General features: G+C 45.9%; 1 protein-coding gene across 2 annotated transcripts in view; it reads left to right on the top strand.

Moving 5' to 3' along the window:
• SPTBN1 (spectrin, beta, non-erythrocytic 1) overlaps positions 1–26445 on the top strand; it is a 147114-nt gene that overhangs the window by 64476 nt on the left and 56193 nt on the right. For both annotated transcript variants that reach the window (XM_010841679.1, XM_010841680.1), the window contains exons 2-3: positions 13639–13790; positions 24953–25126. In XM_010841679.1, the coding sequence (XP_010839981.1) occupies positions 13639–13790; positions 24953–25126 (326 nt within the window). The remainder of the gene's footprint in view (positions 1–13638; positions 13791–24952; positions 25127–26445) is intronic.

Below are 26445 nucleotides of genomic sequence, written 5' to 3'. Positions count from 1 at the left end.
CCATCTCATCCTCTCTCGTCCCCTTCTCCTTCTGCCTTCAATCTTTCCCAGCATCAGGGTCTTTTCAGATGAGTCAGTTCTTCACATCAGGTGGCCAGAGTATTGGAGTTTCAGCTTTAGCATCAGTTCTTCCAATGAATACTCAGGATTGATCTCCTTTAGGATGGACTGGTTAGATCTCCTTGCAGTCCAAGGGACTCTCAAGAGTCTTCTCCAACACCACAGTTCAAAAGCATCAATTCTTCGGCACTCAGCTTTCTTCACAGTCCAACTCTCACATCCATACATGACTACTAGAAAGACCATAGCTTTGACTACATGGAGCTTTGTTGGCAAAGTAATGTCTTTGCTTTTTAATATGCTGTCTAGGTTGGTCATAACTTTTTTTCCAAGGATAAATAAATATAAATAAAAAAATAGAAAGGTTCTGTGGGAAGACACTTGCATTTAAGTTAAGCAACACTGTGCAACAGATTTAAGTTTCTAAGACAAATAAAACAGCGAAAAAACTAATCTTCCTGTTCACGCCCCCTTTTGTTACTTTTTTCATTTTAAGAAATTAAGGTAAATGACCAGTTGTAAGCTAGGAAGATTCCACCAGATCTAGGGCATACCTGGTGCATTGTCTTCTGTAAAACTGTACTTTAAAGCTTTGATGAGAGTTCCCATCAATGAGAAATAGATACTGATTAAAAAAAAAAAAAAAAAAACTAGTTAACTGTCCTGGTCTCCTTTGATTAGAGTGAGGGCCTGTCCAGGGACACCCTCCGCCCAGCTGTTTGACTAGATCATTAGAGGGTTTGACTGTGAGGCCATCTCCTCCTCCAGTTTTTCTGTCCTCCTTTATTAAAGCAAAGTACTGTACACTGTGTACTTATAGAATCTGCCCACCAAAACTGTACTATTTGGCTTTGTAAGAAATCTTGGGTGACCACTTATTCTATGTGTGGGGTTGAGGAAAACCACAGAGGAAGTTAGCAGAATTGTTTAACCTGTGAGTGATAATTTTCTCTTTTTCATTTTGACACCCTAAAAATAACTAAATGGTAGTTGAGCATGGGCATCAGTTATCTAGTGCTATGAATTCTTAAGGAATTGAAAATTGCTGGTAAGCTTTTTAAAATTGAAATGCAGTTGATGTAAAGTATTACCAGTTTCAGGTGTTCTATATAATGATTTAATGTTTGCATATATTAGGAAACGATTACCATAGGTAAGAACTCAGAACTTTTAGGTGTTCTTTCCAATGTCTTTATAGCATTTACTCAATAAATCATTGCTCATTGGTTGATAGATTGACCCAAGTTGGGGAAAAAAAAAATGACCGTAGACCTGTATGGCTGAGTGTCAGATACTAGACTGTAGACCATTTTCTGTTCTATGTGGAGTCAATTTCCAGCAAAATAGTTGGCTGAGTTAAATATATAATCTAAGATTGGGTCAGAATTTATCATTCAGTTATTGCTTCTTGGATGAAGAATATACAGTAAGAAGTGAAATTTGGGTTTGATGCATTATGATATCATGTAGAAAATAGTGCTAAGCTCTAGAATTATTTAGTGCAGTCCAGAGAGGAGCTTATCTTTATAGCATTATGCATTTTGTATTTTCATCTTGGCACAACTGCTAGTTAGAAATCCAAGTGTAGTTTGGACGTCTTTCCCCAAACACACATGAAAGCTTGGGCTTATTTAATTTTGAAGTTTGGCACTGAAGTTGAGACAGCCTTACTTAATTTATTATTCTGCCACTTCATCCCTGATAGTTTCTGCGGTGCATCGTGGTTACTGGCAAGAAGGGGTTTAGGTGACTAATTTGTAATGCTCTTCAGGAAAGAAGCCAGTTTTAAAATTGGCCAGTTTTAAAATTTTGTTTCATTTGTTTTTATACATAACTTCTCTTCTCACTAAGTGAAACCTTGTCATCATTATATAGATACAAGTGATAACAGGCATCACTGTGGCTTCTTTGTTTCAAAATGCCAGTTCTTTTTAGATTAAATTTACACACATAGCCTTCTTTGGAGGCCTTCCATGATACCTTAGATTTTTGTTACATGGGCACTTCCATAGTCAATTCATTCAGAGATGATTATTTTAGTAAACACTATTGTTGTTGTTGTCATTTAGGTGCTAAGCCATGTCCGACTCTTGGGACCCCATGGACTGTAGCCCACCAAGCCTGTCTGTCCGTGGGATTTCCTAGGCAAGAACACTGGGGTGGGTTGCCGTTTCCTTCTGCAGGGCATCTTCCTAACCCAGGGATTGAACCTGCGTCTCCTGCACTGGCAGGTGGATTCCTTACCAGTGAGCCACCAGGGAAGCCCAGTGAGCACTATGTATGCATGCTAAGTCGCTTCAGTTGTGTCCAACTCTTTGCGACCCCGTGGACCGTAGCCGGCCAAGCTCCTCTGTCAGTGGGATTCTCCAGGCAAGAATACTGCAATGGGTTGCCATCCCTTCCCCCTCCCTCCAGGGGATCTTCCCTACCAGGTGTCAAACCCACGTCTCTTACATCTCCTGCATTGGCAGGCTGGTTCTTTACCATAGTGCCACCTGGGTTTTCTTGTTGCCTCTGACAGTAAACACTATACTATTCGTGAAAAGCAGACAGCTTTAGGGTGACTTTTAGGTCTTTGCTCCTTCCTTCTTGTTTGTGTGGTTTAAAACAAGAGTCTTTTGGATCTGAGCTTTTTGTCCTCAGTGAATTACAGTTAATTTGGACATCCTCACTGTATAGACTAGCTATCAGGAACTGTACCGAGAGGCTGGAGTTGGAGCAGTCATCTTGTTGGCAGCATCAGCCTCTTTGAAAACACCAAGTAGTAAGTATCCTCTTGTATCTTGAGTATCTGACAATAATGTGACTCTAGTGTATGAAAGACATTTCAATTTTACTCCCTGCACCATTGACCTGAAGAATTCTGGAAAACTAGAGAAGAAAAGTCATCAAGAGCTAGGGCATGCGCTGTTTGATTTTCAGTGTACTGTCCAGAATAGCTCCCTTTTTTGCTCATTACATGAAAAAAGATGCATAGCAAACTCCTCTCTCACCACACGTACCTGAGAGTCCTGTAATACAAACCTCCCTTTAAGCCCTTAAAAATGAATTGCAGGAAAAGCCCTTAACAATGACTTGCAGAATTTTGCCTTTACCTGTGAATTTGTGTGCCATATAGTAGTCTGGTTTAGAATATATTATTCACTGTTTCTTTAGTTGTTGCTTAGAAAAAGTAATACCACACACACACCATCATATATTGCAATTAAATTACCTTCATAAAGGCTTTAGTGTACCTATTATGTTTGCCCCTTAGAAAATTCTCTCCTAGTTAGTCTGTATTAATGTGAGCATTCTGCATAAAAGTTTATTAAGGATGTACCATCTTTTTAGATCCAAACCTGTTCCATCTTTTGAGTATATTCACCTTTACCTAATATTTTGTAATCTCCCAGGAAGGACTAGGGAGGAGAGGTGATGGTGAATAAAATGTCCTTCAGAGTAAGAATCGAGAGCCTGAGGTGTGTGTGTGCGCACGCACGTGTGCAGGGGGCAGGGCGGGAGCCTGGAATCTGGGCCCAGCCTCATGGCCCTTCCTCATCCTTTGAACAGGAAGTGAAGGTGTGGCCTTGAGTTCCAGCGTGTGGTGTTCACCATGCCTTGTCTCTCCTGACAGCCAGGGTAGCGCTGTTAATCCTGTTGTGTGGTGGTAACCAGATAAATACTCCTCAGCTGAGAGGGTCCCCCCACCTCCTCACCCCGCCCCTGCCTGACCCGATGTGTGGGCAGAGTCCTAGTAAAAAAAAAAAAAGAAAGGGCATGTGGCCATAGCACATCAGCCTAGCTGCATGTCCTTGAAAACAGAAGCTAGCAAATGGGATGTGAGACCAAGGATATTCTAAAAGATGTTTTAAACCTGGACTCAACAGACCTTTTCTGTGGAGGTCAGATAGAAACTATGTTAGGCTTTGCCGCCATGCAGGGTCTCTATCTTGTCTCCTCATCCTCCTTCAGTGACCCTTCCCAACCCTCAAAAGAAAGAAAAAGCCCTCTAGCTCCCAGGCTGTACAGAAACAGACTCTAAGGCCAGAGTTTGCTAATGCCTGTTTTAAATTTTGGTCATGAAGAAACTGAGCCAAGATGGATGGCTGAGGTTTTTGTGCTGTTTGGGAGATAACGTGTTTCCCGCAAGCACAGTAGGAGGGGATGTGAGTGGGAGCTTCAGGATTCCTTTAGGCTCTGATCCTGGTGTGCCTTTGCTAGCCGGATGCCCTCAGCAGAATCCCCAGACCCTTTCTGGGCCTTGTCTAGTCAGAACTGGCAGCTTATAATAAACAAGGTACTGCTGCAGCGTCCAGCAGTGCATAGGAGTGAAGGAGGACTCACTCCATCCCTCACCCTCTTGATTTCCCTGGCTGTAGTTTCAGGCTGATCCCTGCTGGCCTGACCCACAGAGATGGAGAGTAGCAGAGCCAGTGGGATGGATTTCTGTCTGTAAAGGTGTTTTGAAGCATGCCACAAATTTCTAGGCAGGTTGAGCAGATGATTTCAGAATATTTCTTCCTGAGGTTGCGTCTCGGTGTTTCAAGGCACTCACTCGTCCCTTCTGGTTTGGTGGTGGTCACCCTGGTTCTCATCTCAGGGGAGTCAGTGCTACTGTTCTGCCTTGGTTTCAGAGTTGGCCCCTACTGTCACCTCTGGCTCCTCCACAGCCTTGGTGTCGGTGTTTGTGACTTTAAGGGGCTCACCTTGAGGTGATAAAATGGCAGGGCGGGAGCCCTGGAATATGGCCTGCTTTCTCAGTTCATCACTGCAGCCTCCTCCAGAGCTTCCCCCTGTGTGCCTTGGTTTCCACCCTGGCAGAGCCGGGCTGTGCTGCTTACAAGAAAGACCCTCAGGAAGCTGCAAGCCCTGCCCCCTGACATAAACTGTAGGCGCCGGGTTACTGGGAGTTCACGGTTGTTTTATAGTCTGCACATCAGAGTGTTAAGTGTTAGCAGAGAATTTCATATTTACTACACATGCATTTAGAACAGATGTTTACATGTGTTTTGTCCGTGAAGCTGGTTAAACTGTTGGGAAAGTATTTTAACTCAAGTTCTATTTATATACAAATCAGCAAACATAAATTAAAGGCCCCCAGACTAATCCGTCACAGGGCCTTCAGTCAAAAGATTAGTTTCCTTCCTTTTGCTGCCTCAAGATAACAGTTTGATTCTCTATTATCAATTCAGCCAGTTGCCTGTTTCCGGTTTCCTGCTCTGTGTATTTTGCGTGTCACTCTTGGGAAATGATTTATTTATTTTTTCAAGCCAAGGCACATATGGGGCCTCCACCCTACTGTATTCTTTTGTTTTGAGTTAGAATTCTTTAAAAAGAAAAAAAAAAAAACCTCAAGAATTGGGCTTTAATGGATAAGTTGTTAAAATTAGTATAAATTAAGTCTTGTGACTTTTGGCTTGTTTGGGTCATGTTGAAATAATGTTATAATTATACCCTTCTGTGTTTTTGTAGCGTCACTCTTATTGTATGGGCATGTGGTGGCAATTGTTCCCAAACAAAGCAGAAATAAAATTCTGTGAAACTACTTTTTAGATTAGCTTTTGGACCCCTTCTTATCTGAAAGACAATATCACAAAATTGCATTTTTATCATTTATCAGACCCCAAAGAACAGTTGCAGTTCAGTTTTCTTCATGAACAGTTGGAACCAGCAGTGGAAGCCACAAGACTTAACTTGAGAGCTTATTTGTTAGGCACTGGATGTTCAGCAAATGTTTATTGTGCATCCTCCAGCCCCCAGTCTCCAAGCGCATGCTAAGGCTCTAAGCGGATATGGAGTTGGGTCCTTGGCCTGGATGCAGTTACAGACAGATAAGGAGATAGGACACAGGGTACATAATAAACAGAGGAGAGAGAGACTTCATCCCATCAAGTACATTCCTCTTAGAAGAACTAATCTTGACTTGGGTCTTAAAAGAAGTACTTTCCAGGTTAGAATGGTGTAAGCAAAGGTGGAGGAAAGGAATGTGCAAAGTGAGTGTTGAGAACATGATGAGTAAGGATCTTTTGGGTTGGATTTGAGCAGGGAGATGGGTGGGTATTGGGAAGGATCCCAGAGAAAGCAGGTGTCCTGCCAGAGGCTGCTTAGGACCCTTGAATGCCAGGCTTAGATTTGGACTGTCTTATAGATGGCTGGGGGACACTGAAGGTGCTGGTGCAGTGGTGCCTTTGAAACACCACTGTTTGGAGGAGACAATTCTGGCACTGATGTTTAAGAAGGGTAAGGATAGGAAAAGCACGAGGCAAGGGATTTCAGTAACTGTTGGATGATGGGGCCTGAACCCATCCTAACTATAGTGGGTTTTACCTTCCAAACACCCAAAAAATAAATTGCTGAGGTCATCCTCATGGCAACTGTACTGCTTTGTAATATTTTTTGTTATTTTTTAACTTTCCATGTAGTTTCCCCAGCTAGGCTTTCAGTTCATCAAGGGCAAGTCTTGCGTAGAGAGTTCTGCATGAAGTATGCACTTTGTAAATACTGCAGCTTATTAATACTCTCCACTTCAGATGAGTCTTTACTCAGCTTGCTCTACAGTATTGTTGATTTAAGTAGCTACCTGTGGGATGTATTCATGGAATGATTGTCTTGTCTCCTTTTGATTTCTGCTTCCATTCTGTACCTCATTTCCTTCTCTGAACCCAAGTCTATACCTAACTTGACTGTGTGTTTATATAGAGAAAAATTACATGGTTGCCAACTCTTGCTTAAGATAGGTGACTATCTTAGCATATCTGAGGAAGATCCTGATAGAAAACACTAGGTTACACCAACAGGTTCTGACTGTTTGAAAAGTAGAAGAAAGATTTTCCTTCTTTCAGTCAGGTATAAATTCAGTCATTGAGAGAATAATAAATGGAGGCATTTGTCAGTCCTTGTTTCTGTGTTTCCCTTATTTTTCCATCCAGAGATGGTTTCATGCCTCCAGGCCTTTCTTCATCCCTGGCTGCCATCCGTCCCTTTCCATAGCTAGAGCTGAAGCATATGGTGAATATGGTTATGTTTAGCTTTCTGTACAGAGGGTGTTGTGGAAAGATACTGTACAATCATTTCCATAACACAATGCCCTTCTGTTCGTCAAAGCTATTTCTATAACCTGTAGCTTAACTCGTGCTAACACAGTGTTCATTTTTCCAGTTAGAGTCAGTTCTCTAGAGTAAGTTAGTTTTAAAAAGTGTTCCAGCCTTCCAATACTGATCATAGTTATTCCCTAAAAAGAAAGTCAGTTATGTGCTTATAGAAGGCGATGATGAAGAGGATATTCGCAGCCCTTTGGTTGAAATTAAGCAGGTATGTTTCTCTGTTCTACATATCTCATCCTCTTTCTATGAGACGTCTTCTGAAAATTTCAGATTAGGCTATAGTCCATGGGGTCACAAAGAGTTGGACATGACTGAGCAGCTAAGCACGTACATACACACACACACACACACACACATCAAAAACAAAAGACAATGCGTCTAGATAGCAGAGGAAAAGATCCTAATCCTTCTTAACCTAAACAGTGGAAGAGATAGAGTGACACCTCAGGACACCCAGTACAGTCAAGTGTCACTGGTGGCTGATGACACTGAACAGCCCACCACCCCCCCCAAGCCTCGGGCTTTGCTGGAGAGCACGCTGGTGTCCCACATCCCTGACCAAGTTAGTCTTCTGAGTTAGTGAGCTTTGAGAAAGTGTAAATTATTGTTCAGAGGCATGATAGTGTCATCTTGTAGAATTCTATTTTCAGGAAAGAGCACCATGCTAGAAAGTCAATGTAATTCACCCCTTCCAATCAGAGGCCAATGCAAATGTTGTTACTCACTCAAGGTTGGGTTTCTTATTTGCTTCCCAGTGGTCCTCACTGACCTGGTGGTTGGCTAGTTCCTGTCTGAGCCTGTGGAGCTAAGAAGACTTAGCTGGTTGGATCTTCGTGTTTGGAACTGCTTTTCAGTTATAGGTTCTCAGGGTTCCACAATAGAATTTGTGGTCCTGGCAAACTTATTTTTGAGAGCAGCCTTACAAGTCCTTTCTGACTGCCAACCCCTGCACCTACACACTGACCACCTCACCACTCTCTCCCTCCGAGGGCTAGGGCTTCATTTTGCCCTTCATTTTGCCCTTTCCTCACGTGGTTCCCCACTTTTCTTGTATCTGAGGGTTGCACCTCTGATATGTTTGTTGTTTAGTCACTCTTTTGTGACCCCATGGACTGTAGCCTGCTAGATTCCTGTCCATGGGATTCTCCAGGCAAGAATACTGGAGTGGCTTGTCGTGCCGTCCTCCAGGGCATCTTCCCGACCCGGGGATTAAAGATCCCCAGTTAATGCTTCTGGACTGCTGTTGCTGTGGCTACTTCAAGTCCGAACTTGTATTGGTAGGTGTTCGGTGATATTTAGGTCTCCAAGAGGTGGTCAAGTCTTCAGGTACCATCTTGGGTTTCAATCTGTGCACCACATTGTGACCGTCATGCAAAAAGGGATCAGTGAGGAGTGTTCAGACCTGAAGGCTTTTATGTGAAGGACTGAGGAAATCTATTTTCCATAGCATCAGAGGTGGAGCAGGCTTCCTCGGCAGGCCACAGAGCCATCTAGTCTTGATGGAGACAGCACCCCAACAGTTGGAGCTGCTCAGTGATGGAGTGGACCCTTTAAAAAAGTATAAACTTGGATTACGATGGTGAGATGAGGGTGATTCATAGTATTATCATTGAAACGTGTTTTTTTGAATATTGTGGTAGAGGCATCATTGAGTAGTGATTGAGAACTGGGCTCTGGAGCCAGCCTGCCTTGGAGAGTTAATAGGTCCCACGTCATGGAATAGTTAGGGGAATAAAGTACACAGATCGGTACCAGGGATACAGTAAGTATGTGGTGAATGGTATTGTTATTTTAAAGAGAAAGAACAAGTTGTTTTCTTTCTGTACAACTATTAGCCTCCTGCTCTACTGTATACACCGGAGAAGGCACTGGCGACCCACTCCAGTACTCTTGCCTGGAAACTCCCATAGACGGAGGAGCCTGGTAGGCTGCAGTCCATGGGGTCGCTAAGAGTCAGACACGACTGAGCAACTTCACTTTGAGTTTTCACTTTCATGCATTGGAGAAGGAAATGGCAACCCACTCCAGTGTTCTTGCCTGGAGAATCCCAGGGACGGGGGAGCCTGGTAGGCTGCCGTCTGTGGGGTCGCACAGAGTCGAACACGACTGACGTGACTTAGCAGCTACTGTATATACACAGTTCCCCCTTTTAAAAAAAAAAATTAAATAGCTGGTTCAGGTGCAGTAGAAGGGAGTTTTTGCTTTCGAAAAGAAGTTGACTCAGGGACTGCCCCGATGGTCCAGTGATTTAGACTTTGCCTTCCAATGCAGGGGGTGTGGGTTTGATCCCTGGCCAATAAAAAAATAAAACAGAAGCAATACTGTAACAAATTCAGTAAAGATTTAAAGAAAGAAAAGAAAGTTGACTCAGATGACTTGCAAGGCCTTGTTCTACCCTGAGATATGATTCCATGATCCTTGGGAAGGTACTTGAATGGTTGGGGTTGTTGAACAGACTACTTTGCTGGGAAAGGGAGAGGGTGAGAGAAAAGTGTGAGAGTTAGAACGTGACAGGCACTTTGATGTCCTCTCATTGAATGCCAGACCCACCTTTAGGTGAGTCCCTCTGCGTAAGCATAAGGCTGGAGGTGAAGGGCAAGCATGGCTGAAATACATTACAGGGAGCAGCTATGGGGTACCTGTTCCTTTCAGACACCACTGCTGAGTTTGGGGCAGAGATGGATGGGAATTTGCCACAATGTCAGGCTCCTCAGGGTGAATTCTTAGGCGGAGATACAGGCGTGATTTGGATTGATTAACAGCAGTATGTGGCCCTGAAAGGGCAAAGACGGGTGCAGATGGCATGGGGGACAGAAATGCCCATGTCACACTGACCACCACTAAGCCCACTGCCTGTCCTACCCTGCCAGAAAGTGGCAGCTCTTTGTGAAATTGAATGAGCCTGAGGGCAGGGAGTTTCTTTTGCCATCAGCCAACAAGCACACTATCCAGGTCAAAAAGCCTTTGACCTGGGCAAAGGGAATAAATGAATAGTACCCCTGCTGGGGTGTCCTAGTGTCAGCTTCAGTTGGTGTAAGCCCAGAGGTCTAACCCAGGATTTCTCCTGGTTAGTTCCTTGTTGCAGGGTCTGCCCTGTGCCCTGGAAGATGTTTAACAGCATCTCTTTACTTCCACCCACTCGATTCCCAACATCACCTTATGTGCTCTCAGGAGCAGAGTGGCCCCCAGTTGAGAACCACTGGTCTAAATAAGCAGATCAAGTGGAGCTTATAAGTGCTCCCTTTTCCAGAGCTGCTCCTATTTGTAGAACTAGAAGTAGGCGCTCTTTTTCTCTGGTGCTCTGGCTGCCTCCTTACTTAGCTCAGGCCCAGCAAAAGCAGTTTGAAGTGGGGAACATGCCTCTGAACTGTCTTCCATTGTCTGCCTCTAGGGCTCCCAGCTCCTCCTTGGGCAGGCATCTGGCCAGATCTACCCCGGCCTTGCTGGGTTGGGAGTGCAGGGGTGATGTCACTGCGCCTTCCCGGGAAGGGCAGAACAAAGGATGGAGTCCCCAAAGACAGGAGGCCTCATCCTCAGCTGGCCTGCTGGGGAGATTTTTTTCCCCCTCCCTTCCCCTCCTTCCGGCTTCAGAAATGTTTGTTGTTCACCAATTACTCCATTGTAAGAGGACACGCTAAGCCGGCCCGGCTCTGTGTCTCTCGGCTGAGCCCATTTCCTGCCCCTCATGTCGTAGGGCATTGGTTCTGGACCAGTCCCTGGATGGAATCTTCCATGCCTTTTCCAGTGAGTGGTGCAACCCTGAGGAACTTGAACCCTCTAGTTTTTCTAGCACGCTCACACCACGCAGAGCTTGCTCTTGAGGCTGGAGGCAGAGGAGAGAGCGAGATGTGGGAGAGAGGGCTGGAGAGCAAGTTCTCCTTCTTTCTGTTTAGATTTGGTCTTGAACTTCTCTTTCTCCTCTTCTTTCCCCACTTCTTCCTGGAGGTCCTGGGGACCTCAGTCGCCCTGGAGAGCCTCCCCCTCACAGAGCCTCAGCCTCGTCTCTTTCCGCTCAGCTCCCTCTGTTCCATCCCCCTGTGGCCTCATTGTTTGCATCTTCCCAAGGACAAGGGTTGGGGTTGGGCTCTGACTCCTCGGGACAGGGTGCTGTAGGGGTGGCTGACTGTCTCTGGAAGGAGATCCTCAGAGTCTCCTCGTAAAGGAACCTCTTCGTTCAGAACCTGAAAGCAGCCGGAGGTGTTTCTATAAGGTGAGATTCACCTGAAGGAGTGACAGTTGGCTGGGGGCACATGTGGTACTTGTTGATACAGGAATAACTTTATTCAAGCAGGTTTTCATTTCCATCTTGTTCCCGTGAGAGGCTGGGTGTGGTAGTGACATGGAGCCCCAGACCCTTTAATTACAGCCTAAGATACTATCAAGGGCTTTATTAAAGACATTTCCAACCATGTAGCACATAAAAGATATATAATTTAGAAAGAAATTAGCTGACCCTGAACACCTCTGAGCCACAAGTCACTCTCCATCTGTGGCATGCCCCGAGGGGAAGCCTCATGTGTCTGTGTGCTCTGCTCTGGACCTGCTCTTTCAGAACAGCCAACCTAAGGCCAAAAAATGCAGCTCCCTTGTCCCTGTTGTAAAGATACCAGCCATCAGGATGATTATGTGATTAATAATGCATGGGGTCTTTTCTCTGCCACCAATCATGATGTTATTGGCGCAGCTCCTTTTTCAGTCTCCACTCTGGCCCTCACTGCCTTTTTCCTTGTTCTGTCAGTCCTGCCCTCTTTGATCTTTTGTCTGTTTTCAGTAGGCCTTTGTCGTTGGGGAAGGCCCTCTTTTCCTCTGGTGGGCTGTTCTCTCGGGAGATTGGGTCCAGGCAAGCTGTTGGCTGTGCAGGTGGGCAGCTATCTTGGAAGGTGCCCCGGTGGCCTCACCTGCCTGGTTGGCAGCAGTAAACGCTCATCTCTTGTCTCTGTCTCAGATGGTAAAGAATCGGCCTGCAGTGCAAAAGACCCGGGCTTAATCCCTGGGTCAGGAAGATCCCCTGGAGAAGGAAATGGCAACCCACTCCAGTATTCTTGCCTGGAGAATCCCGTGGACAGAGGAGCCTGGTGGGCTACAGTCCATGGGGTTGCAAAGAGTCGGACACGACTGAGTGATTCACACAGACTTGTCTCTGTCTAGCTTCCTCCCTGTGGTGGGTGGAGGCCTTAGCAGAACCTTCCAGGCAGATATTCCCAGGGCCCCCTGACCATCCTAGAAACCCAGAACATCCAGGCCACCAAGTACACGCCCCATCAGCAAGGCTGCTTTTTACTTGCCACTTGGTGGTGCAGAAATACATAAAACGTTGTTGGAGTCTCCTCCCTTTCTTGTAGTTTCTTCTTGGTGGGCTTGGGCCTCACACAGGAAAGAGGAAGTCTTGGGTCCTTTCAGGACAAATTCATGCTGTTGGCGGTGGGGTGAGTATGTGATTAAAGGATAGCTTGGTAGAGGACAGTTGGCGTTTGAGTTAGTGGGCCTGGGCACACTCTGTGGCTCTCTGCTGAGCTTGGTAGAGAACAGTCAAGGAGTTTGAATCAGTGGCCTGGGCACACTCCATGGCTCTCCATTGAAGATCTGCAATGGCCTGCGTTTAAAACACTCTGCAGAGCAAGGAGATGGGAAGCCTGTTTGTATGGGGTGCGAAGGGCCTGTTCTAGGCAGTTGGGTCTAGAGTTTCTGGCTTTGGCTTGGACAGACTGATCACTGAGGCTTGGAAAGCTTAATCCTGTTTCCTTGATGATTTAGATGTACAGCCACCCCACTTTAGACTGTAAACCAGCAGTGGTGTTTTCCACGAACGCACAAGCTTCCACGAAAGCTTGGAAATGATGGTCGTCCACTCTATGGAAGGGGACACTGAGCCCAGGGTCTCAGAACATATTTGACCAAGTCTCCTCAGGCCCATGCCCTGCTCTCCCAGGGCTTGGCCAGCGCTCCTTGTACTCTGCCACACTGCCCACCATCTTCTCTGTTGTTCACTGAACATCCAGCTAAGCAGGCAAAAGGGTCATAGTAGATCAAGGTCACAGGTGAGTTTGTCCTGTCAGGTGATGCCTGACCCTTTGTACATGAAGAAGCAGTTGCTGGCCGTCTGCTGAGTTTTTCTGCCCCATGTCCTTCTGCACAGAGTGCTTCTCCTGCACTTGCCTTAGAGGAGTGACTGCTGTGACGCACACATTAGAAACTTCGCCAGCCAAGTATATACTATCGGGCGGGACTGCCCACTGTGGCCTTCCATATCCTGCTGCCTCCTCAGCAGAGGTGGAGAAAATGAAGTGAGTGCAAGCAAAGGATGCTCTGCCAGTGGTTATGCTTAGGGGCTCAGACAGTCAAGGGTTGTCCAGTTCTTCTGTTCCTGAGTTGTTGACTTTGAGGTTCATTACAGTTGAGCTTTGCTCTTCTTCCTTTGGCTGGCATCTCATGCCCCTCACCCACCACCCCCAGGCTGTGATTGGTGGTAAAGCAAGTTCTCCTCTGCTTACAGATGAACGTGAAGCTGTGCAAAAGAAGACCTTCACCAAGTGGGTCAACTCCCACCTTGCCCGGGTGTCCTGCCGGATCACAGATCTGTACACTGACCTTCGGGATGGACGGATGCTCATCAAGCTACTGGAGGTCCTCTCTGGAGAGAGACTGGTAAGGGGGGTGGTGGGTGGCGGCTGTGAAGTGTCTTGTACCATAGGTGGGGAAATGTTTTTGAAAAATCAAGTCTGGGCTTGTCTCTTGCAGATTTATGTGGTTAATGACTGATACTTGTGAGGTGCAGAGACTTGATGAGTGTGATGAGCACGGTGGGGAAAGCTCCAGGGTAGTTTTGAATCTGGATGATTTTCTTGAACTGTAATGAAGTGGCCTTGTTCTGGTTATTGGCAAAGTTACTGTCTTTGGTCAGAAAGATCCTGGCTGGTGTCCCCTGTTAAACAGCATGATGCCGGAAATTTAAGGACCAGTCTTGGGCGCTGGCCTCCGGGATGAATCTGTATCCCTTGAGATCATGGAATAATTCTAAGCTTGGGTCTTAGTGATTCTTTGGAAAATCTGAGGTGCCATTTTAAGGTAGCAGGAACTGAGTTCAGTAGTGTCTGGCGTTTTTTTGTTTCTTCCACACACACTTTTTATTCTGGGCTGGAGGGAGAGGCTGGTGTTTTGTCTCCTTGGAAACGTGGAGCTTCTGATGAACTCACCCAGCCTTTTTGGGCAGAGGAGTTGTCAGCCTATTGTGAAAATGTTCTCCCCATTCTGTTTGCCCAGAGCTGCCACCGCTGTCTCTGATGTGACTTTTGTTTGTGAACCTTAGACCCCAAAATCTTAATGCAGTCACTGTAACTGGCCCAACAGGTTTTGTCTGGCCTTGGTGTAGAGATGGATGCCGTCTTCTACCAGAGCATAGACAGTTCCATAGGTGGCAGTGGGGCCAAGCCAAAGGCTGACGCCCAGGGATCGAGCCCACATCTGCAGTGACATCACCAGGAAAATATGATGCTGGTGGTTGGCAGGGCTGCCAGAAAGCCTTATTTTTAACTTGATCTCCACCCTGCAACTTGACAGCCACAGTGGGTCTGTATGCAGACCAACCCACACACCTCTAACCATAGGCAGAGGTTGTCCCCTGTTCTAACATTATCCCACAGACAGAACTGCCTCTTTGAGCCCGGGTAGTAATAGTCAGGTTTCTGTCTCCTGAGCCCTCCGTTCAGGAACAGGGTCCCCAGAAGAGAGCAAGCACTGTCTCTTCTTCAGCACCTCTGGTCCATGTTCTTTGTTCCTGAGCATGCATGTCTTGCTGCCTCATTTTCTTTGAGGTTATGGGTCAAACTGGACGAAACAAACAGACAAAGGAGTCTCCTGCCTCCATGGCCATGATGCCTCCTTGAAGGCAGTCTGTGAGGTGGGAGTAGGGGCAGTGGGTTCACACGGGGAGGACTGGTCATTTAGTGCATTTTGGTTTGTTTTTTGACAGTCTAGACCAGAAATATTGTGATATGCACCTTTAAATATAATTTTTGTAACCAGAGTTTCTCACCAACACCACCCCCTTTTCCCTCTTAAATGTTCAACTGAGTGTAATTGTCTGTTGATTTGGGGTAGGGGGAATGATGTTCTGAAAGTAGCTAAAAAAATCATTAAAGGTTATGCGAAAATTAGTTTGAACATTTATTTTTGCCCCAGTATGGTCTCATGGGGAGTAAATGGTTCACCCTGGAAGGCCTGTAGTTCTTTTATACCAAGAAGATTGTTGTCTGTGATAATGTCCACATAATAAATGGGGTCAAGCCCATTGCCCTTCATTCTGAACAGGGCAACAAAAATATGAGAAGAAGAAAACAGCCAACAAAGCATAATTCTTGGTTGTTTGTAGAAACCTCCCACTCCTGTCTTTATTTGCTGCCAGCAGGATATATATTTCCTTTTTTTTTTTTTTTTTGCAGTGTCCTAGAGGCCTGGGGGAGCAGGGGAGCAGGGGTGGAGGAACACGAGGGGGCTGCTGTCTGCGTCCTCTCAGGCAGTCACGGGCAGAGATTGTCTTTAGCAGTGCCCTGCCACTTCGTAAAACCCCGAGTGCCTTGGCTTCTTTTACTATCCATTCCTCCCAGCCAACTCTGACTGTTGGTTGCAGAGTCTTATCGGTCTTCTTATTCCAAAAGTGAGGATACCATGGGGAGTTCCCTGGTGGTCCGGGTGGCAGGACTCTGAGCTCTCACTAATGAGAGCGCTGGTTCCATCCCTGGTCAGGGAGCTGAGATCCTACAGACTGTACCACAGGGCAAAAAAAAAAAAAAAAGAATGTTAAAAAAAACAAAAGTAAGGATACTATAGATAGGCTTCCCTAGTGGCTCAGATGATTTAGAATCTGCCAGCATGCAGGAGACCCAGGTTTGATCCCTTGGTTGTGAAGATCCTCTGGAGAAGGGCATGGCAACCCTCTCCAGTTTTCTTGCCAAGAGAATTCCATGGATAGAGGATCCTGGTGGGCTACAGTCCATGGGATCAGGAAAGAGTCAGACATGACTGAGTGACTAACACCATAGAAAGAGCGAGCTACAGCTCTTATTCATTTGTACTGGAGATTTTTGGCTCTTTTGGCCCTGTGGCTTATCTGGAGTCTTCTGGAAAAGACACAGACCACACTCTGCTGTTGGCCACAGATGCTGCCAGGGACTTACATTAGAGATGCTCCCCAAGGAAGATAAGATTCATCCATGAGGGGTTGCCCCAAATGATTCTTGAATCTTCAGATTCCAGAATGAGCGCTATTGCTAGAACTTCCAGGCCTAGGTAAATTAATGTCCACAGATAAATGTGTCTCATCAGATAACATTCAGTCAGCTCTGGGCTTTCTGCACCAGTGATCCAAATCCCTGGGCTACACAAACATTTGCACTCCATCTGCAGCTGTGTCTCCGGCGGCATTTCAGCACAAGCACGCACCACCAACTTGGCAGTGTGTAGGAGATAGATGTTTGAGGGACTGGAGTATCTAAATTTATTTTATTAGCAGATTCTTGGAGCCAGCTCATCCTTCTTCACAGAGGAGGAAGTTTTTCTTGATTTTTACTGTACCAAGTTCAAAAAAACAGATTCACTTAATGATCCACATCATTTCACCCTAACCCCACCCTGCATTTCTACTTAATAAAATCTGGGTTAGATTTGAGCAGGTTTGGGGTTAGATGTTGGAGTTATCAAGACACTTGATTCTTAAGTACTGTAGAACATGAGAAGGCAGGAATCTCCCCCACCCACCCCTAGTCATGACTTGGGTTGGCTCCATGTCGCTGTCTTTGCCTCAAGGTGTGTTAGCTCATGAGGCAGTGAGGAATCTCTGAGGCTGAGCCCGGACACTGCTGCAGACTGGGATTGGGTTGATGACAAAACCGTTCCTTTCCAGTGTGTTACTCTGAAATTACCATGGACTATAACTTCATAAATATCTGACTTTAAAGTTCCAGAAAGAATATAGACCGCCTCTTACATATATACAATGGAATATTACTCATCCCATTATAAAGGATGAAATAATGCCGTTTGCAGCAACATGGATGGACCTGGAGAGTGTCATACTGAGTGAAGTCAGTCAGACAGAGAAGGAGGAATATCCTATGACATCCCTTATATAAGGAATCTGAAAGGAAATGGTACAAATGAACTTACAAAATAGAAGGAGACTCACAGACTTAGAAAACTAACTTATGGTTGTCAGGGAGAAGGGACAGTTAGGGAGTTTGGGACGGACATGTACACACCGCTGTATTTTAAATGGATAACCAACAAGGACCTCCTGTATAGCACATGGAACTCTGCTCAGTGTTATGTGGCAGCCTGGATAGGAGGGGTATTTGGGGGAGAATGGATACATGGATATGTATGGCTGAGTCCCTTCACTGTTCATCTGAAACTATCACAGCATTGTTTATCAGCTGTACCCTAATATGAAACAGAAAGATAAAATATAAAGAAGGCCCCCCAAAAGAATATAGACCGCCTTTGACTTTGGCGTCAACCGACCAGATAGAAGCGGTGAGCACAGAACTGTGCTGGTCACTTTGCCATTAGTTGCAGGTCCCAAAGCCAGATTAGAAATGGGACATGAAGGGTTAGGGTTGCATGACCCACTGATATTTGGAAGGACTGAGGCCTCTGGACTTTGGGAGTGAAGTAGAGCCCACAGGTCCTCATCCAAGTTAGAAGCTGGCCTGTGCCCCCTTCCCTCTGTGGGCCTCAGCGTGAAGACTGGTTCTGTGTGAGATGGTTTCCTGCCTTGCTCCTGCCAGACTGAGCCCTCTTCTCTGACCGAGAGGACAAGGTTTTCTGAACACCTCTACTCTCCCGCAGCTCCCACCATTACCAATAACAGGTATCACTGATTTCTGCTGTCCTGTTATTTTCCTAATATTCTGTCTTCTTATTCTGTTAATCAGTCTCAAAGAAGACAAAGCAACAAAAACAGGATTTTTTTTTTTTTTTTTTTTTAACCACCGTTACTTCCAAAACAGGCTGAACTAGGTGGAGAAGATAGACTTACCGTGAGATTTGCTAAGCCTTAAATAAATCCCATGTTGAACTACCCTGAGTGCATTTTATATAAAATCTTTGTTAGGAGAGCCGTGCTGGCATGTATTGTTGTAGAGATGGGATTTTATGGACTGGCCACAGAACCTGCCTGTTTTTTATATCTCTTGTGAGGGAGCATTTGCTTTTGTTCTAACAACCAGCCAGAGAAGAATGTCCCTGTTAAATTCAGGTCTAATTGCACAAATACAAAAAATGAACTAATAGTAACAGGTAATAGTAATACCATGTGATAAAAAGCTGAAAGAATGGCCCCAAAGCACTAGAGTTCAGAAGAGGAAGTGGGCCTTCTGGATGGAGTGTCAAGAAACCCTACCCATTGGGTGGGGTTGCAACTGGATTCAAGAGGAGAGGCTCAGGTGTGGATGGCCATAGAATAGAGGGGCCGTGTGTCAGCGTGAGGAAGAGTGAAGAGAGCACTTGGGGTGGCCGTCAGGAGGAAGCTGGTGTAGGGAGAGCATCCTGGCTAAAGTGGAGTTTGCTTTCAGAAGGAGTGATGACAGTCAGTCACTTTCAGTGTTTGCTGTTATACACATAATCTGTTTAATTCTCAGTCTAATGAAGTGGACAACTTACACTTTAGAGAAGAAGCAGTATCACCACTGAGGAATATAACTTAGATTCCAGCCACTCTCCTGTATGTTGGGCCCCTCATTTCTCATTGAGCCCTACTGAAGGAGAAGATTGTCCTGGGGAATGGGTCCCCACCAGGAAGGAAATGGGCAGGAATTAATGAGATGCGGTATGTTGTTTCCCCTTTAATTTTAATTGGACAAGAATCATTTTATACTCTTCTTAAAACTGAAGAGTGTGATGTGTAGGGAGGTGTTTGGGGACTTAATGTGAAATAAGTTTGACTGTTGTATCAGACGAGATTTTGGAATTAGTGTTTCCGTCCTCCTCTCTGTATTAAGTAGAGGCATGCATATGTGTGTAGCAAGCATTGATTTTTGATTAAAAGGCAAAGACATAAGCAAGTCTCCGTCACTCTGGCACACTGACCTGTAGTGTCTTTTTCTCTATTTCTTCTACACCTGAATGAGAGATGAGCAGGCACTTTAGAATTTGCTTTGTGTGCTAGTGAGTCGTTTCCCCTCCAGCTTACAGACTGTGTTTATAGCTGGAAGGGACTAGGGGCCCCAAAGCTAGATCCCTTGATTTCACAGATGCTGTAACAGTAAGCAACCAGCAAAGCCATCCAGCTGGTGTTCGGCAGTCAGCTTCTCCCAGCTCCCAGGATTGGCTTTCTGTCTCCCTGCAGCCCTGGAGATCTATTGCTCCAGGTGGCTTCAAGGTGGCTCTGGACACATGGAGAAAAGTCAGAGGGAGCGGGGCTTAGCAGGGTGGAAGAGTGGCCCAGCTCCCCTGGGTCCTCCCAAAATCCCCTGCCAGGAGTCCTCCTTCAAGTCATCCTCCTCTATTCATGGAGGCTAAAAATAGCTCCAGGAAACGTTTGCTTTGTCTTTCCCATCTCTGCTGCTGCTGCTAAGTCGCTTCAGTCGTGTCCGACTCTGTGCGACCCCATAGATGGCAGCCCTCCAGGCTCCCCCGTCCCTGGGATTCTCCAGGCAAGAACACTGGAGTGGGTTGCCATTTCCTTCCCATCTCTAGGCTCTGACAAAAACCCTGCCATTGTAATCACTCCACCGTTCTACAAACCCAGATGCCCCACAGCGTGTAATTGGTCTAAACTCAAGGCTGAGTCCACCATGAACCTGGAGGGGCCATCCAGCTCCCTTTTCCCTTTCTAAGGCGAATTTGCCCAGGACCACCCCACTTCTGAGGGGCGGGGCTTGAACTGGCTGTTCTACTAAGCAGTTAAAATTACCTTGTCAGTTGCTGGAGGTTGGTTACTTAGCCCTGTCATTCCCACTCTTTTGGAGCTGGAAAGATGATGGGTCTGGAGCCAGCCCAGATGGATTGGAGCTGTGGTTGATAAAGATTTGGGACCAGAAGGGACTAAGGAAGGGAAACAGGAAACGTGACCACAAAGCAGAGGAACACGGCCCTGGTGTGGAAGAGCAGGAACCCTTGTTAGGATTTAAAGGAGGAGCCATAAATACAGGCATTTCCTCAGAGGAACCCAGGCCTGCAGCGCACCCCCCTTTGTTTGAGTTGCACGCGAGTCTGGTATTGATCCTTGACTCCACATTCATGGCATCTCAAACTGCCCCATCAGAAAGGACAGCAGAAGACAGAAATGTGCATGTTGCTGTGGGAACGGACCTTAGTCACACTGGGAATTTGACAATAATTAATGGAGACAAGACAGGGAAGGTTTCTCTTCCTGGCAGAAAGAGCCATTCTTGGGGTGAGGCTTCAGAAAGTGTTTATTACTGAGAGATGCGCCCCTCCCCCAGATCCTTTGTGTTCAGTTTTCTCCATTGTTATCTCTTCTTTCTTTTGAGAAGGTGGAAGTTGAATAAAATAAAAATAGCTCTTCTGGAAAAAAAAAGGAAAACTGTCTGCCAGATCGGGACCCAAGCCTCGTTATTTCCTTTCACATACTAATGTGTTTGTACTGCACTTGGTTCCCGGTGTAGCCTGAAGGGGGCACATTATGGAATCCCAGCTCACCACACCAGCCAGCCATGCCATCACCTCACCCCTCTAAACAGATGTGTTCTCATCTGTACAATGACAAGAATAATAATTGTTATTACTGTGTAGTGTTAGTGTGAAGATTAAATGTGATAAGATAGAAACCACCTAACAGGTTAACCCAGTCGCCCAGAAAATGGCAGCTAAGAATTGTTAGATATTGAGAGCTTTGCTGTTTTCATGACCTAATATATGTTTCTGCGTGTAGGTCTGTGCAATCATTATTAACCCTTCTAAATTAATTCCCTGTGATGATTCTCCCTAAACCTGCCCAAATACCATTTAAAGCATCAAAACACTTCAGAGACCGTCTCTGAACACATCTTAGGAGTTGCTATTCTTGAGTTTTAGTCTTAATTCCTACTTCTCCTCCTGTATCATCTAACCTTGCCACATCTGGTTTGTTCTTTTGGTTTAAAGGAGATTCATGTGCCACTGAAGCTGAGTGAGTTTCAATTAAGATGAAATGTGGGAAAGTGTTTGAAAAACATGGAGAGAGGTGCAGTGAGGCGATGAAGCAACTTTCACTGCCTAACAGTTAACCTAGCTTGAATTACTAGCTGCACAGCATAATAGTAATATTTAAGCTATCTCTGTAAATCATGCTTTCTAACCTTGTTTCCTAATACGCTTTGAATTGCAGAGGTCTTACTATGTCTAGACACCCCAAGTGTCGAGGTTTGGGTATCTTCGCATCCTTGCCCCTCCCTCCTTCCATCTCCTCTTCCCTCCAGATACCAGCTAGTCATAAGTTTTCTCTACCACCATTTCCTTTTATTCCTGTAGAGTACCATTTAGGGTGTCAGGATTAGAAGAATAATATCATTACCACTGTTTGGGGGCACATTCCAATCTGGTATTAAATTTGTCTTTCAACTGATGTGTATCAACTTCTCTGGCTCTCAGTGGGAGAGTTCTATCTAGACCCTGAACATTTCTTGTTTGTCTACAGAGAAGTGTGTTATTTCTAAACAATTTGAAATTCAGGTGGGGCATGCTCCCCCCGCCCCCCCCAACAACTTTAAGAAGAATTGTTGGGAGGAAAATCCTTGAGGTGCCTCTGTTTGTAGATCCATTTTGTGGATTTGAGAACACCATAATGATTAGTTCACCATTTCATTTATGGAGCAGCTGTTTGAGATTATTACCGATATTATCCTCATGTTAGAGGTAAAAGTTGAGAAACAAGGTGCCAATTTGCTAGAAAGTGGAGAAACTGTAACTTAAATTGTGGATATTTTAACAAGAGCAGCAGCATCTATACTGAATTGCCCAGCAGAAGCATATTCATGGATCTGGTTTGTTCGTGTTTCATGTTTTAAAAGATGTAATGGCCAGGAGCAGTAGGAAAATTAAAAATAAAACAACTTTAGAGAGAGAAAAGCAGAGTATCAACCCCTGCCCAAATCTTGGTTTGATTTTTGGAAGAATTGCAAAAAAATAAAACCAAAGTGGGGTGAGGGGTCTCCTGAAAGTTTTCCATTTGCTCGACTTTTGGAAATGGGTGAGGTTTGTTTTTTAACTAAGAAGTCTAATCATTTACCCAACCAAAGAGGTTTCTCTGCCATCTTTATTTCAGTTCCTTCCCTTGTGTTCCATGCAGTAGTGTTTCTGATGGCTGGTGTTAACAGGAACCTGTGTTGCATTTGGGTCAGGGTGAACCATCCTCAGCCCCCACCTGGCATGGCCAGTCAGCATCAGTGCGGGGTCCCTGCCACTTGACACTTTTCCAATCTGCAGGAAAGCATTTGGACCCCTCCCGTACCTCCCACACCCCTGCACCCCATATTCATATGGAAATGAACACGCAGTCCACTGGGATTTTGTAGGAGAGAACAGAGGCTTGAGGGGTCTCCTGCGTGTTTGAGGTTGTTCTTCAGGATCAGGTCAGAAAGAACTGTAGTTAGGCCTGGAGCAGCCTGAGAAGGTCCTGACAGCCCCCAACGTATTCCCTATCTTGCTGCTCAGATTCTGTCAGATGACAGAACTAAAACGGTGTGGTAGAGAGTTTGATGTCTTTTATTCAAGGGGACATAGTCCATGGATGGGGCAGTGCTGCCTCACAAGCAGTGGTGGAGCTCTCTGTCTAAGAGAGTGACCCTTTGTGTTCAGGCTCCTTGACAGGCCTTTCTCTCCAGTGCAGGCTGACTTAAGTTTGTCATGTGGGCGACCTCTGTTTTGGGAGTCCTGATCTTGGTGGCTCAGACCCTAAAGAATCTGCCTGCAATGTGGGAGACGTGGGTTCGATCCTTGGGTTGGGAAGATCCCCTTGAGGAGGGCATGGTGACCCACTCCAGTCTTCTTGCCTGATGAATCACATGGACAGAGGAGCCTGGTGGGCTGCAGTCCATGGGGTCACAAAGTCAGACACGGGCTGAGTGATGAACACTTTCACTTGACGTGTACACAAGTTGACTTTACAAACGCTAATTCCACCCACACTGTTTCTCTCACAATGAGTTAGGATGAAACCTTTTCTGGCCAGTCAGAGGCGGACTTGGGAGACTATATGAAACCTTTTCTGGCCAGTCAGAGGCGGACTTGGGAGACTATCTGCCACAGTTAGCACAACATTTGCATCCTTGCCACTCTGCAACTCCAGGCCCAATCTGCACTGTGTGGTCATGGGCTCGCTGGTCAGGGCACAGGCCACGAAGAGGAAGAGGCCTCAGAACAGCCCTGAAGAATGCCAGGAGCCCTCCCCCCAGAATTCACACGCTTTCTTGGAGGCAGTGAGTCCACACCCCTCGACTTCGGTCCAGTTTCAGCAGGAACCTCAGTTGTCCACCTTGACAGGAGGAGAACGGGGGCTCACTGTAGGAACCTTAGATGGAGTCCACCCCTTTTTATGGACATCTGAGATCAGACCTTTTTCTTACCTCCCAGATAGCTTGATTTGCTGTGCCGCTGTCACTTGACCTAACATGAATCACGGATCCTAGCATTCCTGACATTCCAGGAATGTAAGTTGTGAGTATAAAGCATAGTCCATGCTCCCAAGCCAGTAGTCGGGTTAAAAGTAGTAACAGTACATGTGAGTAACAGCAAAAATGTAAGATATGTGATGAGTTCCTGAACCCTGTGGTCCAGACCATAAATGCATGGGTTTGGGGGGAAGGGGGTCCTGTGACAGTTGAAGTGGTTGGAAATGACTTCTAGCAGGAAAGATGTGCCTTGACCTGAACCTCGAAAGGTGGGTGGGGTATGATGAGATGTCTCGGGAGAGAGGATGGCAGCCAGATCAGGGACATCTCTGAGCCAGGATGGGTATGTGCAACCTGGTGGCAGCTTTGTGGGCTTGTGAGATCAGCTCGAGGTGCAGCTTCCATAGAGGGGGGAGTTATGGGTGAAAAGAGGGGTAGGAAGGGTGGAGCCAGGCAGTGGAAGCGTGAGCTTGCTCTAGACACACAGGAGGTGATAGTGACCCATTGAAGATTTTTGAGTGTGTATCTTTATATATTGCTTTGTTTATTTAAAATATTCACCTTGAAAGGGCCTTTTTTGGATTTTAATATAACTAAATAAAAGGAACAGACATTTTGGGGCATTCCAATTAGACCACTGTTGTATTTTCTTTCCTTTAACTTTTCAGCAAGTCACACCCTTTTACTCAACCCCCTCCATCATCCTCACAAACCACCACTTGAAAATTCTCCTGATTTTATAGCATGTCCTCCCTTTCTCATTTTGAGCAAACTTAAGGAAACAACCCAAACCAGCAGGTGGCAAACCTATTTTTACATTTAAAGCAGCCAGAAAATCCTCAGCGGTGTTCTGCCATGCATCTGCAAAAATTCCATGGATGGCAGTGCTAGCTATGAAATTCTTTGTGAAAATTGGGCTCCTTTTTCTCTGAACTTCCAGCTTCCATGCTCACGTAAATTATGTCGCTTCCATGATAAAACAAACCTCTGAAGGGTGATCGGTTACCATCCCTTAAGTAAACTTCTCTTTTTCTCTTTCTTAGTATTAGATAAATACTGAATGAACATATATTTTTTTAACATTTTGGTGTGGGTTGGAGAGCACTGCGTGAATGGGCCTATGTGAACTCTCTGGACTGTAGCTCTGAGCTGATTTCTGCCCTCCTGGATGATCTGTTTCTACCTTCTGCTCTTCTGTTTTAGCCTAAACCCACCAAGGGACGAATGCGCATCCACTGTCTGGAGAATGTGGACAAGGCCCTTCAGTTCCTGAAGGAGCAGAGAGTCCATCTTGAGAACATGGGGTCCCACGACATCGTGGATGGAAACCACCGGCTGACCCTCGGCCTCATCTGGACCATCATCCTGCGCTTCCAGGTAAGGGACTCAGCCTGGCCACCGGGCCTCCCTGCCGAGTGTGAGCATCCCTGCAAAACTGGGCTCCCCTTCCAGGGCGACCAGAAGGACCAGGTGGAAATGGCATCTCAGAGTCAGGTGTGCTGCACATCACATTTGGCTGCCCTCTGGGCATGTGGCAGCTGCTATCTCCTCCCTCAGTTTTGCTGCTCCTGAAAGTCTCGACTCTCTTGGCAGTTAAGGGGGTTTCTGGGCCTAGTCTCAGCCCACCACTGGTGTCTGCTACTCAGCTTTCAGGAGCAGAGGTGTATAGGTGTGGTCAACGCTAGGTTACTACTGGTAGACTATCTGAACTTCAACAGATCATGGTATGCGTTGCAGAATATTTTAGGCTAAGCTGCATAGGATTGTGACATCTGTGTGGGTTCTGTTTTCACCTTCTCATTCTCCTTTGGGTGTAAGGAAGCAGTTTTCAGGGGAGTGTGCAGAAGCCTTATGCTCGTTTGAACTGACGATTTTATGGGTTTGTTATACCCAGGGGTAAGGTTATAAGTATAGAAACACTCTCAAGGTCATTCTGTCAATTTGCTTCACTTTGTGAGGGGAGGGAGGAGCCTTGCAAGGATCACGAGGCCAGTCAGGGCTGCCACGCTTGCTTCTGACCCCTAAGGAGAGAGCTCAGCCTTTCCTGTCTGTGTGGCACCTCCGGCCTGATGACTGGTTCTTTCTCCAGGCTGTTGCTTCATGCTTCTGCTTTTCAATTAAAATCTGAAACGCAGGAAACGCTTCTTACCTAGCATCAGGTTACTTTGCAAACAAAAGTTCTAACAGTTCTCTCTTCTCAGAGTCTGTTTTCTGTGTCTTCCCTCTTCGTTAAGCCCCTCTGATGATGCTTGATTGATTTTTTCTTCCCTAGGTAAATAAAAAGCTCACCAACAAAGAGCCACAACAGAAATCACATTATTCAGTTCATTTCAGTTCAGTTCAGTCGCTCAGTCGTGTCCGACTCTTTGCGACCGCATGCCTCCCTTTATATTCTTACTAAAATGCTGAAATCACCCTCTAACCCGTCGCTTTCCTTCTCGCTTCCCTTGGGATTGGGCTATAGCTTAGTGGTGTGGGTGGGTATGTGGAAGGAGGCTAGGGGTCTAAACCAGAGCTGTTCAGAACCTGAATGGGGGGTTCCTAAGCCTGGACCGATAGATCATCTGACTTCTTGGGAAGGCTTTTTACTCAGGTTCCCAGGTTCCAGCCCCCAGTGCTTCTGATTAAATGGGTCTGAACGGAACTGAACTGAGGCCAGGAACCATTGTTGAAGATGACATTATTAATGGAGTGAC

The sequence above is a fragment of the Bison bison genome, unplaced genomic scaffold, assembly GCF_000754665.1.
Source record: "Bison bison bison isolate TAMUID 2011002044 unplaced genomic scaffold, Bison_UMD1.0 scf7180017864166, whole genome shotgun sequence".
Lineage (NCBI taxonomy): Eukaryota > Metazoa > Chordata > Mammalia > Artiodactyla > Bovidae > Bison > Bison bison.
Note: the sequence above shows the minus strand (reverse complement) of the source record. Positions and strands in the feature narration are given on the sequence as shown.